Source organism: Salmo salar, chromosome ssa05, assembly GCF_905237065.1.
Source record: "Salmo salar chromosome ssa05, Ssal_v3.1, whole genome shotgun sequence".
Taxonomy (NCBI): domain Eukaryota; kingdom Metazoa; phylum Chordata; class Actinopteri; order Salmoniformes; family Salmonidae; genus Salmo; species Salmo salar.
Genome location: NC_059446.1, coordinates 51452726 through 51468112, shown reverse-complemented (window position 1 = coordinate 51468112; position 15387 = coordinate 51452726). Strand labels below are relative to the sequence as shown.

The 15387-nt window shown below is 41.3% G+C and overlaps 1 protein-coding gene across 1 annotated transcript; it reads left to right on the top strand.

Moving 5' to 3' along the window:
• Nucleotides 1–2246: 2246 nt before the first annotated feature.
• On the top strand, nucleotides 2247–12346 carry LOC106605071 (galanin receptor type 1). Its single transcript, XM_014200339.2, has 3 exons — nucleotides 2247–3279; nucleotides 3535–3600; nucleotides 9370–12346. The coding sequence occupies exons 1-3, from the start codon at nucleotides 2605–2607 to the stop codon at nucleotides 9685–9687; spliced, it is 1059 nt and encodes a 352-aa protein (XP_014055814.1). The 5' UTR covers nucleotides 2247–2604; the 3' UTR covers nucleotides 9688–12346.
• Nucleotides 12347–15387: the final 3041 nt, after the last annotated feature.

Genomic DNA, 15387 nt, shown 5'->3' with positions numbered 1-15387 from the left:
GTTTACATCGTTCCATTTTAATCTCAATCACATTAAGCCCTGTGAATAAAACCTGCATGTTATTGATCATTTCTTATGAAAATACTAGGGCTGTCTAAAGTACATTTTCCTTGTGCTCATTGAATGAAAGAGTGCAGTAAACAATGACAATGACAGCTAAATGAAGAATAAGCTATAGTTTATAAATCTACTCTCCCTTGTCCAGAAGTATCAGAAAAAGCAATAAAGTGGTCTAGGTGCCTGTATTTGTTTAACCACGTCAGACACAATGCCTTTGTTGTCTGTGAAGCAAAAGGTCTTGAAGCCAATGGAGTGATTCTGACTCAAATGGCAGGTTTACCTCTTCCTGCCGTTGTTGTTGACGACTCTTTGCTGATGTGGGTAAACACAGCTGCCATGATTTGGGATGATATGGGTTCTGTGCGGAAATGTGTGTTTGGGTATGCACTGATAGCTCGGCGCTAACCGGACTGAGAAAAGCCACTCGACCCTGACCCAGGACAATGACGGAAATACACTCTACCTTGCATCGTGGCTCTGTTGCCATAGCTTCTAGGGCAGCGCTCGCTGAACTTCTGGGTCCGTTCTACTTCATCGCCCAGCTTAGGCCAGCGCCGTAGCATTAACATACAGGTAGGTATAGAAAAAGGAACCTTCAGAATGCCTGGATGTCCTGAGAAGAGATGGTGGTCAGTTCCATCTCAATTCCAGTTATAGCATGGTTATTGTTGTTCTTTGATATCTACAGGTATACTGGTAAATCATACCCCAGAGCTATATGACACCCCAACAATAGGCTACAGCAGGGTTTTTGTGTCGCACTGTCTAATCTTAACTAACAGCCACAATCTTGGACAACAGGTCATAACTCACAGTGTACTATAGAGTCCTATACGCTATCAAGGAACTGTACAAGTCCCGCATGTGTGTGTTTGTGTGTGCGTGCATGTATGTGTGTGTGTGTGTGTGTGTGTGTGTTTTAAGCATGATCCACCAGTCATAAATCTCATCTGTGCTGTTTAGTCCTGCACATATGTGAGAATGAAGGAAGTGCCCAACTGAAAAAGTACATTAACCAGAGGGCTGTAACATCAATTAGTAAATTATATGGGCGAATGGAAGCAAATTGAAGGATATCAGAGATAACTGAAATGATTTGTTCTAGAGAGCACACTTTTCTTTATCCTGATGTTGTTCAGCAGAGGCGGAATGGCACCAACGTTTGGCCATCCAGTGGGGAGAACATTGGGGGATATACTAATGGGCTAATGTGGATTCTGTACCCTTTACTGTAAATGCCTCCATCTCATAAAGTAGTCTGTCCCTAAATACAAGCTCTAGGCCTTCTGCCAGAACAAGAGCCAGGCACAACCATTTACCATTATCAGAGAGGAGCTAATGCTTGTCGTTTTTTTAAATAATACTTTGGGATGAGATGATGTTTGTCAGGCCTGGCCCACTACACCTTCATTGGCTAAGCACAAATCCAGCACCTTGTTTCATAAGCCAACAGCCCATTTCACAGAAATGATGAATGCCAACTACACTGAGTGTACACAACATTACCAAGAGAACAATTTAATGCTGAACAATTAATCAAATGGCCACTGGGACTATTTGCATTGAACCATGGATTGAGACATGGATTGTGTATGTGTGCTATTCAGTGGGTGAATGGGCCAGACAAAATATTTAAGTGCCTTTGAACGGGGTATAGTAGGAGGTGCCAGGCGCACCGGTTTGAGTGTGTCAAGAACTGCAACGTTGCTGGGTTTTTCACGCTCAACATTTTCCCGTGTGTATCAAGTATGGTTCACCACCCAAGGGACATGCAGCCAACTGTGGGAATCTTTGGAGTCAACATAGGCCAGCATCCCTGTGAAATGCTTTCGACACCTTGAAGAGTCCATGCCCCGACATATTTAGGATGTTCTGAGGCCAAAAGGGGGTGCAACTCAATATTAGGACGGTGTTCCGAATATTTTGTACACTCAGTGTATATTAGACTGCTGTTAAACAATTGCAATCACCCCACATGTTAGCCTACAAGAGAATGATGTCATTCGATGTCTTATACATCGCATTGTGCATAATTATGGCCACGAGAACGTGGACAGGCCAAATTTAATTTTGGAGTGCTTTTTAGTACATCTTGGGCGGTAGTACTGAAAGCTGACGTGAGACGCGCAGCCCAGCCCCTTCTATAATATGTAGGGGGAAATAGGGCGAGGAGGGATTTGAGCGAAGCCATCCTGCGACTGAGGACGCATCAGGTGGAGACAGCAACTGCATTACGCACCAAGAATATATAGAACAGTACACTCTGGGCAGCTAACTTCAGACATATTGACAAAATGTCTCATAAAAAGTATCTTCACTTACATTGTATCGAAAAACAATGAGGAACATTGCAACGAATTGAGATACAATATTGTGTGATGGCTGCATTCAAGAGACTCAAGAGACTTTGAAACAAATTATGCTTTAATTATCTGAATAGGCAAAAACGCCTGCCAGCTACTGTCAAACGACCCAGGAAGACATAAGAAGGCATTTGTGCCCCATTCACTTACATTTGAAAATAGTTCAGCACTAGAAAAAGTGATGAACTCGTCTGGTTTGGACAACCTAACCGAATTTGCACCATGGTATGTCAACAGAACGGATGTCGAGGAGGAAAATCAGAAACTTTTGTTCGGGATTGGCATGGACAACTTCATTACGCTTTTGGTTTTCGGACTCATCTTTACACTTGGAGTGTTGGGAAACTCCATGGTTATCACGGTGCTGGCCCATAGTAAACCCGGAAAACCACGGAGCACCACCAACATATTCATCCTCAACCTTAGCATCGCCGACCTGTCCTACCTGCTTTTCTGCATCCCTTTTCAGTCAACTATTTACATGATGCCGACATGGGTTCTAGGTGCCTTCATCTGCAAGTTTATTCATTATTTCTTCACCGTTTCCATGCTGGTCAGTATTTTCACCTTGTCCGCAATGTCGGTGGACCGCTACATTGCCATTGTTCACTCCAGAAAATCGTCCTCCATCCGCGTGTCAAAGCACGCTTTGATCGGAGTGGTGGTCATTTGGATACTCTCTTTGGCCATGGCAGCGCCAGTCGCGGTCATACACAACATATACCAGAGAGACGAGAATCACACCTACTGCTGGGAAGTGTGGCCGGATCAAAACCAAAAGAAAGTCTATGTTGTGTGCACGTTTGTTTTTGGTTATGTACTGCCCCTGTTGCTGATTTCGTTCTGTTACGCAAAGGTAAGCAAGCAATCAGAGCTGATTTATTTATTATTGTATTGATAGATAATTGTATTCGCAATGAGTTATGAATTCCTTTACATATGTCAATTTCTGAGTTTGGGTAATCTAAAATGGGGACAACTAAGACATAAATTAGATAGCCTTTGAAAAGAAATGATTTCAGTATAATGTTATTACAGATTTTTTTTTTATAGCATAGGCTTTAATGAATCGTTTTGGTATGTCATCACACAATTCTTTATGCATTTTCAGGTTTTAAATCACCTGCACAAAAAACTCAGAAACATGTCCAAAAAGTCAGAGGCGTCCAAAAAGAAGGTATGTAAAACCATTCATCACATTTACATATTGACTGTTGATGGTGATCATTAGTTGTATGGTGGACAGCCCCACAAATGTAGTATGTTGGAGTATTACAGCCTCCCACACCAGTTGTCCAGCAGCAGTCTAGGATTTAAAGCTGCAGTCTGGGATTTAAAGCTGCAGTCTAGGATTTAAAGCTGCAGTCTGGGATTTAGGAAGCTGTGCATTGGTATTTTCAATTCTTAATATTTACTTAATGATTCTTGAAGAATATAACTTATACATGTCTCACGAGCTTAGCACTATGACCCACTATGGTTTTATCATAACCCAAAAATAGAAGGTTTTATTACTTGTTTACAAACACAAAGAATGTAAAGAAACATTGTATAGCTTCAAAATATGGTTTAAACTATATCTAGGAGTTTAACCATCTTGGCCTGTCAGTCCTTGCATTTAAAGAGCATTCTATGATTTTGAGAGGAGTTATGCCTCATCACAACTCAGCTACATGGCAAACAAGTGACGGAGACCCTGTTTTGTTGGTTTAAAAAAAAAAATCATTTTTACGTTAATACTTTTTCTAGACGTCATGTCTAGAGCTCTAGGAGTCTAAAAACACTGTTTGGCTAAGATGTTTTCAAAGATATAATCATATCAAACATATCATTCAATGTGCAATATCCAATCCCTCTTACTTCTCAATGCACTTTATGATGATGTTTATCATGATGTTGATTATCAATTTGGTTCAAGTCGTTACACAATCTCAATGTAATTTGAGAAAGCCCATGTTTAGTAATGTGCCATCTTCAGAGACATTGTGTATAGAAGCAGAGAGCCAGAGGTGTCATGCCCAATATCCGATTTGTCCTGTTTAAAACAATTAAATATAAAGGAATAATATATTTTTGACTGTTGTTTCTCTGTAACACCACTAGCCACCTAGAAATGTTATGAAGTTGGCTTTAGCGGGCACAGATAAGTTCCCTATCTCCCAAACTCATAACTAGCTACCAAGAAGCCATTTCATGCTATCAATCAAGTTAGAGTAGCTATCTTGTCTATCTTAGCTGACATGTCTTCTGGCAAGATTGGTAGACTTTAGAAAAGCAAGCAATAACTACATGTACTGAACAAAACTCACATTCCTTTCAATCTTTTACCCAGATTTTAGCAGAGATGCAGAGAAGCATATTTAGTTTCTTTAAAAGAAGAACCACAGACACCTCAAGAGATATGCAGACAAATCTACATATTATTGACATAGAATTAATCCTAATGATTATGGCTCTAGATTGTAGGATAAAGCTATTTCAGGTGTTTGAAAAAGGCAAACATCTCCAACCTTCTGGACTAGCGGCCTAGCCCCCCTCCGGACCACCCCCTAGCCATCCTCACGTACTTTGTGCCAGCTCAGATTTTTTGGGGGTGCATGATGCACCTGCGTAGAGCTGCAACGTATACCATGGAAGAACCAACATCCCATTGCAAAAATAATAGTCTAGTGAAGAAAAATAACCGATAAACTTAGTCAGTATTATATGTTGAATATAAGGCACTTGGTATTGGCAGTACATTCCATCTACAATGTCCCTGAAGCGCCTGTCAATTACCACACTTGAGTGAAGCAGCACGGTGGGAAAGTGCAATCAAACTGGACTTTCAGCCATTACTCTTCTTAATGGCCATTTGCCTGTCTAAGCCAACCCGCTGCTGCTGCTCACCTGGTGCTGACCGTCTGTCAGAACTGCATCACACACCAAAATATGGGCCTCAAGAGATCTATATTTGTTCTAGCCAGTATGCTCCAAATAAACGGTTCAGTAGTGTCCTCAGATTGTTTAATACATTGGATCATTAGTGTTGGCAATTATAATATGGCCAGACACTGGTCCATATGGCTTACACATAACTAAACAATAAAATATTAATGATGATCTGAACTAAGTGTTTACAAAAATGTATTCTCATTTTTTCACATCTAGACAGTTTCAATGTCATTCAATAAGTATAAACTCTGATTACTGAAATATTTGTCTATAGGAATAGCTTCACTATAATCAGGTTTCCATCCAACCTTTTCATGCGAGTAAAGTACATGTCGGATAAATGACACAACAGGCCTGATGGAAACAGCTAATTTGTCGGTAAACTTTCCAAATGTCAACAAAACTAAATACTTTAGACAAGGTGGGATCTTTTTGTCAGTAAAATTAATTATGCGAGATACGCTTTTAATAATAACCATCATATCACGTAATCGCGTGACTCCATTACATGTTGTGTGGTCCTCCCACTACGACTCAGGAAATAATTCAGTTTATTAGGTAACAAATGAAATAAATTATGATGAACTTCACAGGGTGGTGAAAGTGAAAGGTGATGAACTTGATGCTCCTTACCAATAAATATCGAGGGTCTTATTCTGGTGACATGATGATCGATGCTTGGCTGCCATTTGACAAATAAAAACAATCTCGCTATTTTGTCCATAATAATCTCATCATGTAGGCTATACCCGCATTGTATCTGCGAGCTGTTGGCTAAGCCGCACGTGCCAATACCAGAGGGGGCACATTTGCTATATAACGCAATTTATTTTGTGGCAAAACCATCAGTAGAGTTGAAAATGTGATGGAAACCCATTTAACTTATATCTTTTTTTTATCTGATACATGGGAATTTAACCACAAAAGTGATTTTTATGTGCACTACGTCATCACGCACAGCCACAAGAAGCCAATTTGATGGGAAACACATCTCTGGTGGGACAATGCACATATTGTTTTTATGCAGATTTTAAAATATACTCATGAAAATATGTCGCCAATTGGATGGAAACCTAGCTGATGAGTTACTGCTGCCTGGTTCAAATCGATGCGCATGTTTGAGTCGTCAATCATCTCACCCAACCAGCCTAATTTATTTACAGTTAAAGCTTTCACTGTGGATACAATTCAATGTGTCAAATGAGTAAAGTAAACTGAGGCTGTGTCCATAGGCAGATCAAGAGACAAGGTGTTCAATTAAAGGTATAATCAATTGTGTGTCTGTGTGTACAAAACATTAGGAACACCTTCCTAATATACAGTTGCACCCCCTTTTGACCTCAGAACAGCCTCAATTCATTGGGGCATGGACTCTACAAGGTGTCAAAAGGTTCCACAGGGATGCTGGCCCATGTTGACTCCAATGCTTTCCACAGTTGTGTCAAGTTGGCTGGATGTCCTTTGGGTGGTGGACCATTCTTGATACACACTGGAAACGGTTGAGTGTGAAAAACCCAGCAGCGATGCAGTTCTTGACACCAACCGGTGCGCCTGGCACCTACTACCATACCCTGTTCAAAGGCACTTAAATAATTTGTCTTGCCTATTCACGGTCTGAATGGCACACGTACACAATCCATGTCTCAATTGTCTCAAGGCTTAAACATCCTTCTTCAACCTGTCTCCTCCCCTTCATCGACACCGATTTAAGTGGATTTAACAAGGGATCATAGCTTTCAACTGGATTCACCTGGTCAGTCTATGTCATGGAAAGAGCAGGTGTTCATAATGTTTTGTACACTCAGTGTATGTATGTATGTATGTATGTATGTGTGCATGTGTGAGGAGTAGGAGGAGGCTGGCCTCGATCTCCAGCCATCAGTTCAGTAACTCCTCCAATGCTGTGAAACGGAGCAGCTGGGAGGAGCAGCTGGGAAAACAATGCTACTCTCTTCCACTGTTATAAAACATCTCCACTTATCAGCCCTAGGTACACACAGAAGGAGGACAGGGTGTTTATAGACTGTCGTGTGTGGCATCCAAGTGAGCACAACAAAAATACGTATTTTCAACATCTTGTGCTCATAGGGATATCTCTAAAGCTCCTGTAATCCCCTGGGACAAGCGTATTGAGTAAATGTTGTACTTTCAATCCACTCCTGAAAAGTAATCTTGACAATGTGTTTGGATTATTATAAAGGGATTTGTGACACGAGGCCAGATAAACCTGGATTTTTGTATCATGCACTTGGTTATAAATGTGATGTGTCATATCAATTCCAGTACTTTCTGACACTTCATAATAAACATACTCAAAGAAATGAAATGTCAACAGACGGTTGTTAGCAATTGCAGTCTTAAAAAAAAACATCTTTAGGCTTTTCTGCAAAAAAAAAAGGTGTTCCTTGAAGTAGGTAATGGGTTTGTTTTTGATTGGCATGCCACTATGATTGAATTAATTCCCTGCGTAGGAGGTGTGAGGCACAGTTAATTAGCAGATTTAACAGTTTTACTCTCAGTTATTTCATTCATTTAGGCATTTAAACAGCACACAGGAATTGTTATTGATGCCAATACTGGACTGGTTCTTCCACAAACCTCTAAATGAGGAGCTAAAGCCCTTCAATGTGAGGATGTCAGAGGGGAAGTCACAATCTTCTACCTCCACTGTTTCACTTCATTGATTTTATCTTTTGGGGGATTTTTAGCCCGACTGTGTGTGTGTGTGTGGGCGTGGGCGTGTGTGTGTGTGGGCATGTGTGTGTGCTGTACTATACATACAGATTCAGATTCCTCTTCTATACCATATAGAGTAGCTTAAGAGAGAGATTTATATATTTAGATTTCCATATATGAGCCCAATAACTATTTACAGATTCACAAGTTGTCACCGTCAAATTAGCTGTGCTCGGTCTTCCAGAGAAACACCACATAGACTCAAACACCTAGACTTAACTAATGATGATAAAATAAATAACAGTGCAAGGTTATTTCCGTTTTAAATTTGGGATTTGACTGTTGAATGAGTAATTGAACACTACACATACCAATTTGACATCTCTGAATGATTGAGAGTTCAGTGTACAGTCAGTTCTGCTAGTCTTCAAAGGAGACCTGGGAACAGGTGAAAGGGAGATTTTTTTTTATGTGGCTGTGCCTTTTGCAACAATGTGGTTGATGTTGATTTTGGGCTGGTTGTAGTGCTAAATGGTAGGCATTTGAGCTGGACTTATGTAAATTTTCATGATACCACCAAGCTTACTGAAAACCTCAGTTCATCAATTCATTACTTAGTTACATCTACCCCTCTGTGTCTGTATGTCTGATCTCTCTGTCGTTCTGTCTTTTATACTACAGGTTTGTTTTTTATTCTGCCTTCCTGTCGGTCTTTGACCATATCTTTCTCCCTGCCATCCCTCCCTCCTTTTTTCTCAGCATCATTTCCCAGTTTCCTGTAAACGCTACGTGGGCTACCCTGTTAGTGGCGCTCGGGGACTGCTGTGGCAGGCAGACACTCGAGCCTCCCTTTTACCCAAATAAGCAGTGGAAAGCAAGCAGACACATTTGTAAACATCTCCAGCCCAGCCCCAATGCCTTTTTAGTATGTCCACGCTCTTTAATATATCTCCCATGTTGTGTGCTAATTATTTAACACAACGGTAAATCAATCTGCAAGCCAGGAATGCAGGGGAAAGGCAGAGCAGACCAGCAAGCATGAAATTGGCATTTCAGCTGAAAGGTGCCACCTTTAACTCTGCTAGTTTTGGAATAAGACATGAGAACATCCCAGATTCTACTGAAAGATAATCTCATAAAGAGACAAGGTTATACATGTCACAAGCTTATTAGACGCACACCGTTATAACAAATAGACATTGTATTGACATTAAAAGATGCATTCAGAATTGTTTTTATTTTTATGAACGATAAAACTGTAGTGGACAAATGCCACTCTTCATACTTGGAGACCTCTTACCCTGTGCCCCCCCACTCCCCTCTCTCTCCCCACTAGACTGCCCAGACGGTTCTTGTAGTGGTGGTGGTGTTCTGCCTGTCATGGCTCCCCCACCATGTGGTCCACCTGTGGGTGGAGTTCGGCAACTTCCCCTTGACCCAGTGGTCCTTCTTGTTCCGGGTGGCGGCCCACTGCCTGGCCTATAGCAACTCCTCCGTCAACCCTGTCATCTATGCCTTCCTCTCGGAGAACTTCAGAAAGGCCTACAAGCAGGTGTTCAGGTGTCAGATTACCAACTCCCCTCTCAACGAACTCAAGGAGTTCCGCAGCAAGGTGGACAACACACCACCCTCCACCAACTGCACCAACGTCTGATTGGAGGTCACCGAGTGCCAGCTCAACTACGGCCATGATGATTGGTTGTTTTCAAGGGGCCTTCTGAGACGTATAATGCTATGAGATTCCATGTTTCGATTCAGAGATTGTATGAAGACAATATGAGGAAAACTGGATATGCACTCAAGCTACATAGTTCCACATCAGTGCTGTTCCATCATCAGAATAACGCCACGCCAGACGATGTGCCATACTGGACATACGATCATACGTGTAGTGAGCAGCTCTCTTTCTTTCTCTCTTGCTCCCTCCCCTCTTCTATCTTGCTTTCTCTCTCGTGCTCTCTGTCATTATCACAGGAGGATTGCTGAGTCTGACTCTCAGGAATAGAAAGAATGTGGACTTTGATATCTCACTGACCATCTTATTATACATCAAAACTGTGACTGTTTGGTAATTTGCCTTCTTATATGTGCAGATATTTTGTGCATGTGCATATTGTTGGTCCTTCTTAATGCTGTATTTCTGCTGTCTTAAGTAGCTATTGAAATGAGCGTCTATAATATAGCTTCACTCTACACATTAAAGCCTGAGGTTACTGCTGTATATTGTACATGGTATGCTATTATGGAGTACTTTTGAATTGTTAAAAAATATTAGCTATTGCTCTATTAGATATTGCCCAGAATATAAGAAATGCACACAGTGTGATTTTCTCTTTAAAGTTGAATATCTTTTTGAAGAGAAAGCTTTTTGTTGATTGAATGTAATGGCCAATTCTCTTGTTGCGAGTTGCTAATGTGTATACAAGGGAAATGTTGTCCATATAACTTAAACCTGTCTTGCAATCTGTAATAGAGAGTTTGCAATGGAAAAAAACACATGTTGGGATTTTTAATAACGCTATTGTATAAACTATTTAAAAATACTATAATGTGTACTCAATATAAGCCTACTTTATCTTATTTATTGAATTGGTGTATGATATGGAAAGCTTAAGTCCATGTTTTCTGGCGTATTGTTTTGTGATGACTTTGGCTTGTACATTAGAACTTGTACAGGTACCGTATGTGGTTTTATCTTAGTGCTGGATCACTGAGCAACCTTGCTTCAAAGGCATTGTGTGGGATCTCGTTACCCTTTGACTTCCATTTCCCCTCATCATTACAGAGTAAACTAAAGAAAAAATTCAAAGATCAGAGACTGCCAAGATTTTGTCTGTGGTAACGACTTACAATCAGAAGTAAACAGAAAAAACATAATTATTCTCACAAAAGTATATCCTGCCCCTTTTCACAGCTAATACCACATCCATGTTTGATAGTTTAGTATATGTGAGAGGGATTTGAAAAAGTCACTTCTCATTTTATGTGTCGAAAGCTAGCTAATACTTTAAATATTTTGTTTGGTTAACATAATCCAATCAGGGATTGTCTGCTCTATCAATCAATCAATCAAATTGATTTATAAAGCCCTTTTTTACATCAGCCGATGCCACAAAGTACTATACAGAAACCCAGCCTAAAACCCCAAACAGCAAGCAATGCAGATGTAGAAGCACGGTGGCTAGGAACTACTCCCTAGAAAGGCAGGAACCTAGGAAGAAACCTAGAGAGGAACCAGGCTCTGAGGGTTGGCCAGTCCTCTTCTGGCTGTGCCAGGTGGAGGTTATAACAGAACATGGCCAAGATGTTCAAACGTTCATAGATGACCAGCAGGGTCAAATAATAATAATCACAGTGGTTGTAGATAGAGAACAAGAATGAATACAGTAAAAAACATGGAAGAGACAGCACTTTGGTTATTTCTATCCATGGTACAGGACAAAACTATCTCATACAGATTTGTATATATTTGAGTACTGCCATGGGAAACTCACTTTGTGTACATTGTACGGTGTGTGGCTATCTCCATAGCGAGGTGCTGTTGCACACTCTTACTTAGCATAAACAAATATCAGTAATGAACATCTAGAATGGGTTAGGTTTAGGCATGCTATTAAGTGGTTAGGGTAAGTGGTAGGCAGGGTAAGGTTAAGTTTAGGTATGCTACTGTAGCAAGTGGTTAAGGTAAGTGTTCGGGTTAGGGTAAGGTTAGAAAACAAGAACATGCATGGAGTGGAAACTTCTGCTACTCACAGATTGCAAATCCTGCAATTTACATTCCCCACAACCAACCAACCAACCACCTTGCAAATCAACGTGACTCTTGTCATGTTTTCACTCACCACCACATAAGGGCGTCAGCAAATTTACAATTACACTCAAACTCAGCTGCCCATAGAATCGTTGGAACCACTAATTATTTCATTCTGTATTTACGGATTAATGCAACCCAGAGACTACCAAGTGATAATCATGTTAAATTATTCCTTTTAATCCCTCATTACTCATTATCAGTGTGTTTAATATTAATGAAGACTCTCTTGATGAATTAAGACTCTTGATGATTCTTTCAATCCCCCACAATTAGTTTCTGCTCCAGAACACAGTGGATCAAATATTTACTTTCTGGAATGGAAGAAACTTTCTACACGTGTCACTCTGTAAAATATCTATCCGTATTTGAATTTCTAAAATGTTTGGGCAAATGTAAAATGCTTTTTTTTGTGCCATATTATGCTGAAAAAAATCTACACTTTTATAATTTGCCAATGTAGTGCTTATACATGTTCATATCACATTAAACTGTTGATCATGTTCGTGACAAGCAATATGTTTCCTCATGAAAAGACTCACTGATTTAATTTGTTGTATTTTTGTCTACTATAAACATACAATATACAGTATTGTGATGAAGGTAGATGGATTTGACCATCTGTAGTTCACTTTTATTCCCTCAACCAAGTCTTCATTTCCATTGAGGTAATAGGAAACAACCAGCTGGCCCATGAGAGAAGAATCAATTTCCCAAATGTGGCATTTGGCTAATGTGCTGAATTGGACTGTTTAGCCCAGGCAATGGACCACTGGCATCGCTCAGAATAGATTGGTTTGCAAGGCATGAATACAGAATGTGCTTATCTTTTTGCACTAGAAAGCAACCAATCATCAGCCACATCATCCAGCGCCACCCAGTTCTGCAAGAATAAATGTCTCACATCAGAAAGCGTGAAAAATGCCATCTCTAGTACTTAGTAGTCTTAGTAAACACACTTGGAGCACAAAACATACATAAAACATTAAACATGAAAACGATCTCATCCCGGAAGCATAGCCCTCCAAGAATGTGGAGATGAAGTTGATTCCAGAACCAATTTTTCTTGTGAACTTTTTGTTGTGAATTATTTTGTTGGAAGCATGCTCCCTTCAGGACAATAAACACCACTAGCCCCCATCCAAATATACACTTTATCCTTACTCATAATCTTATTGGCTAGCTACTTACTTACTTACAATAAGAATAATAAATAATGCTGTCCCCTACAGATGTAGGATCTTAATTTGACCAGTATTGTTGCGGCATAATCCTGCAGCAAATGGATTTCAACTTTTAGTCCATAATGTTGCTTGAATAGTGGTTAGGCATTTAGCCAGCTAAAATTAGGCTACATGAAAAGTGCAATACTGTTAAAATAACCGTGTGCTAGTGCAGGTTCTCAGTGAATTTATGCAAATCTCGAAACTCATCTGCATTTCCTGCGGCTCAGGAAAATTCTCAGCAACAAATTAAGATCCTACATCTGTACCAAAGTTATTAGGCAATAAATAAAACTCTTTGATCATGCAGAGAATATCCATGGTTCTAGCGTACAGTACTGTATCAAGGTCACTCTTTTTCTCAAAAGCACAAACACACTCCAACCACATCTTGTACAATTGATTTTGGAGGACTGAGATATATTTATTTAAACCTGGTTTCATCCTGGGTATGCTTTTGGGATACGTTTTTTGGTACAAGGTCATGTTCTTTCTACCCACGTTGAGGTACAAATTTTAATGTGTAGTTAAAGTATATTTCGCACATTTTGTGCTTTCGTGGATGGGCTTGTATTTTGTGAGTTGATAAGATATCTGCTCTTTGAATTCTAGTTTATCGACTCAGCAGGTAGATAACAGCAGACTAAACAAGCTATCTGCTCCCTCCCTTGCATGTAACATATGCTAGCTGTATGTGAGGGTTTTTATCTCACCCACCCACCCACTTATGTTTCCACACAGCTTTGACTATTTACTTATGATTAAACAGCATCTGTACTGTCCTGGTGGGCAGGTAGTTTGCCCTCCAGGACACCTACAGCACCCGATGTCACAGGAATTCCAAAAAGATAATCAAGAACAACAACCACCTGTCACGTCCTGGCCAGTTAGTTGTTATTTGTTATTATACACTGCTCAAAAAAATAAAGGGAACACTTAAACAACACAATGTAACTCCAAGTCAATCACACTTCTGTGAAATCAAACTGTCCACTTAGGAAGCAACACTGATTGACAATACATTTCACATGCTGTTGTGCAAATGGAATAGACAACAGGTGGAAATTATAGGCAATTAGCAAGACACCCCCAATAAAGGAGTGGTTCTGCAGGTGGGGACCACAGACCACTTCTCAGTTCCTATGCTTCCTGGCTGATGTTTTGGTCACGTTTGAATGCTGGCGGTGCTTTCACTCTAGTGGTAGCATGAGACGGAGTCTACAACCCACACAAGTGGCTCAGGTAGTGCAGCTCATCCAGGATGGAACATCAATGCGAGCTGTGGCAAGAAGGTTTGCTGTGTCTGTCAGCGTAGTGTCCAGAGCATGGAGGCGCTACCAGGAGACAGGCCAGTACATCAGGAGACGTGGAGGAGGCCGTAGGAGGGCAACAACCCAGCAGCAGGACCGCTACCTCCGCCTTTGTGCAAGGAGGAGCAGGAGGAGCACTGCCAGAGCCCTGCACAATGACCTCCAGCAGGCCACAAATGTGCATGTGTCTGCTCAAACGGTCAGAAACAGACTCCATGAGGGTGGTATGAGGGCCCGACGTCCACAGGTGGGGGTTGTGCTTACAGCCCAACACCGTGCAGGACGTTTGGCATTTGCCAGAGAACACCAAGATTGGCAAATTCGCCACTGGCTCCCTGTGCTCTTCACAGATGAAAGCAGGTTCACACTGAGCACGTGACAGACGTGACAGAGTCTGGAGACGCCGTGGAGAACGTTCTGCTGCCTGCAACATCCTCCAGCATGACCGGTTTGGCGGTGGGTCAGTCACAGTGTGGGGTGGCATTTCTTTGGGGGGCCGCACAGCCCTCCATGTGCTCGCCAGAGGTAGCCTGACTGCCATTAGGTACCGAGATGAGATCCTCAGACCCCTTGTGAGACCATATGCTGGTGCGGTTGGCCCTGGGTTCCTCCTAATGCAAGACAATGCTAGACCTCATGTGGCTGGAGTGTGTCAGCAGTTCCTGCAAAAGGAAGGCATTGATGCTATGGACCAGCCCGCCCGTTCCCCAGACCTGAATCCAATTGAGCACATCTGGGACATCATGTCTCGCTCCATCCACCAACGCCACGTTGCACCACAGACTGTCCAGGAGTTGGCGGATGCTTTAGTCCAGATCTGGGAGGAGGTCCCTCAGGAGACCATCCGTCACCTCATCAGGAGCATGCCCAGGCGTTGTAGGGAGGTCATACAGGCACGTGGAGGTCACACACACTACTGAGCCTCATTTTGACTTGTTTTAAGGACATTACATCAAAGTTGGATCAGCCTGTAGTGTGGTTTTCCACTTTAATTGACTCCAAATCCAGAC

What these genes read in the sequence shown, in the direction of transcription:
- LOC106605071 (XM_014200339.2), top strand. Translation starts at nt 2,605, where the DNA reads ATGAACTCGTCTGGTTTGGACAACCTAACCGAATTTGCACCATGGTAT. An exon ending in TTTCGTTCTGTTACGCAAAG is followed by an intron (nt 3,280 to 3,534) that starts GTAAGCAAGCAA and finishes ATGCATTTTCAG; the next exon opens with GTTTTAAATCACCTGCACAA. An exon ending in CAGAGGCGTCCAAAAAGAAG is followed by an intron (nt 3,601 to 9,369) that starts GTATGTAAAACC and finishes TCTCCCCACTAG; the next exon opens with ACTGCCCAGACGGTTCTTGT.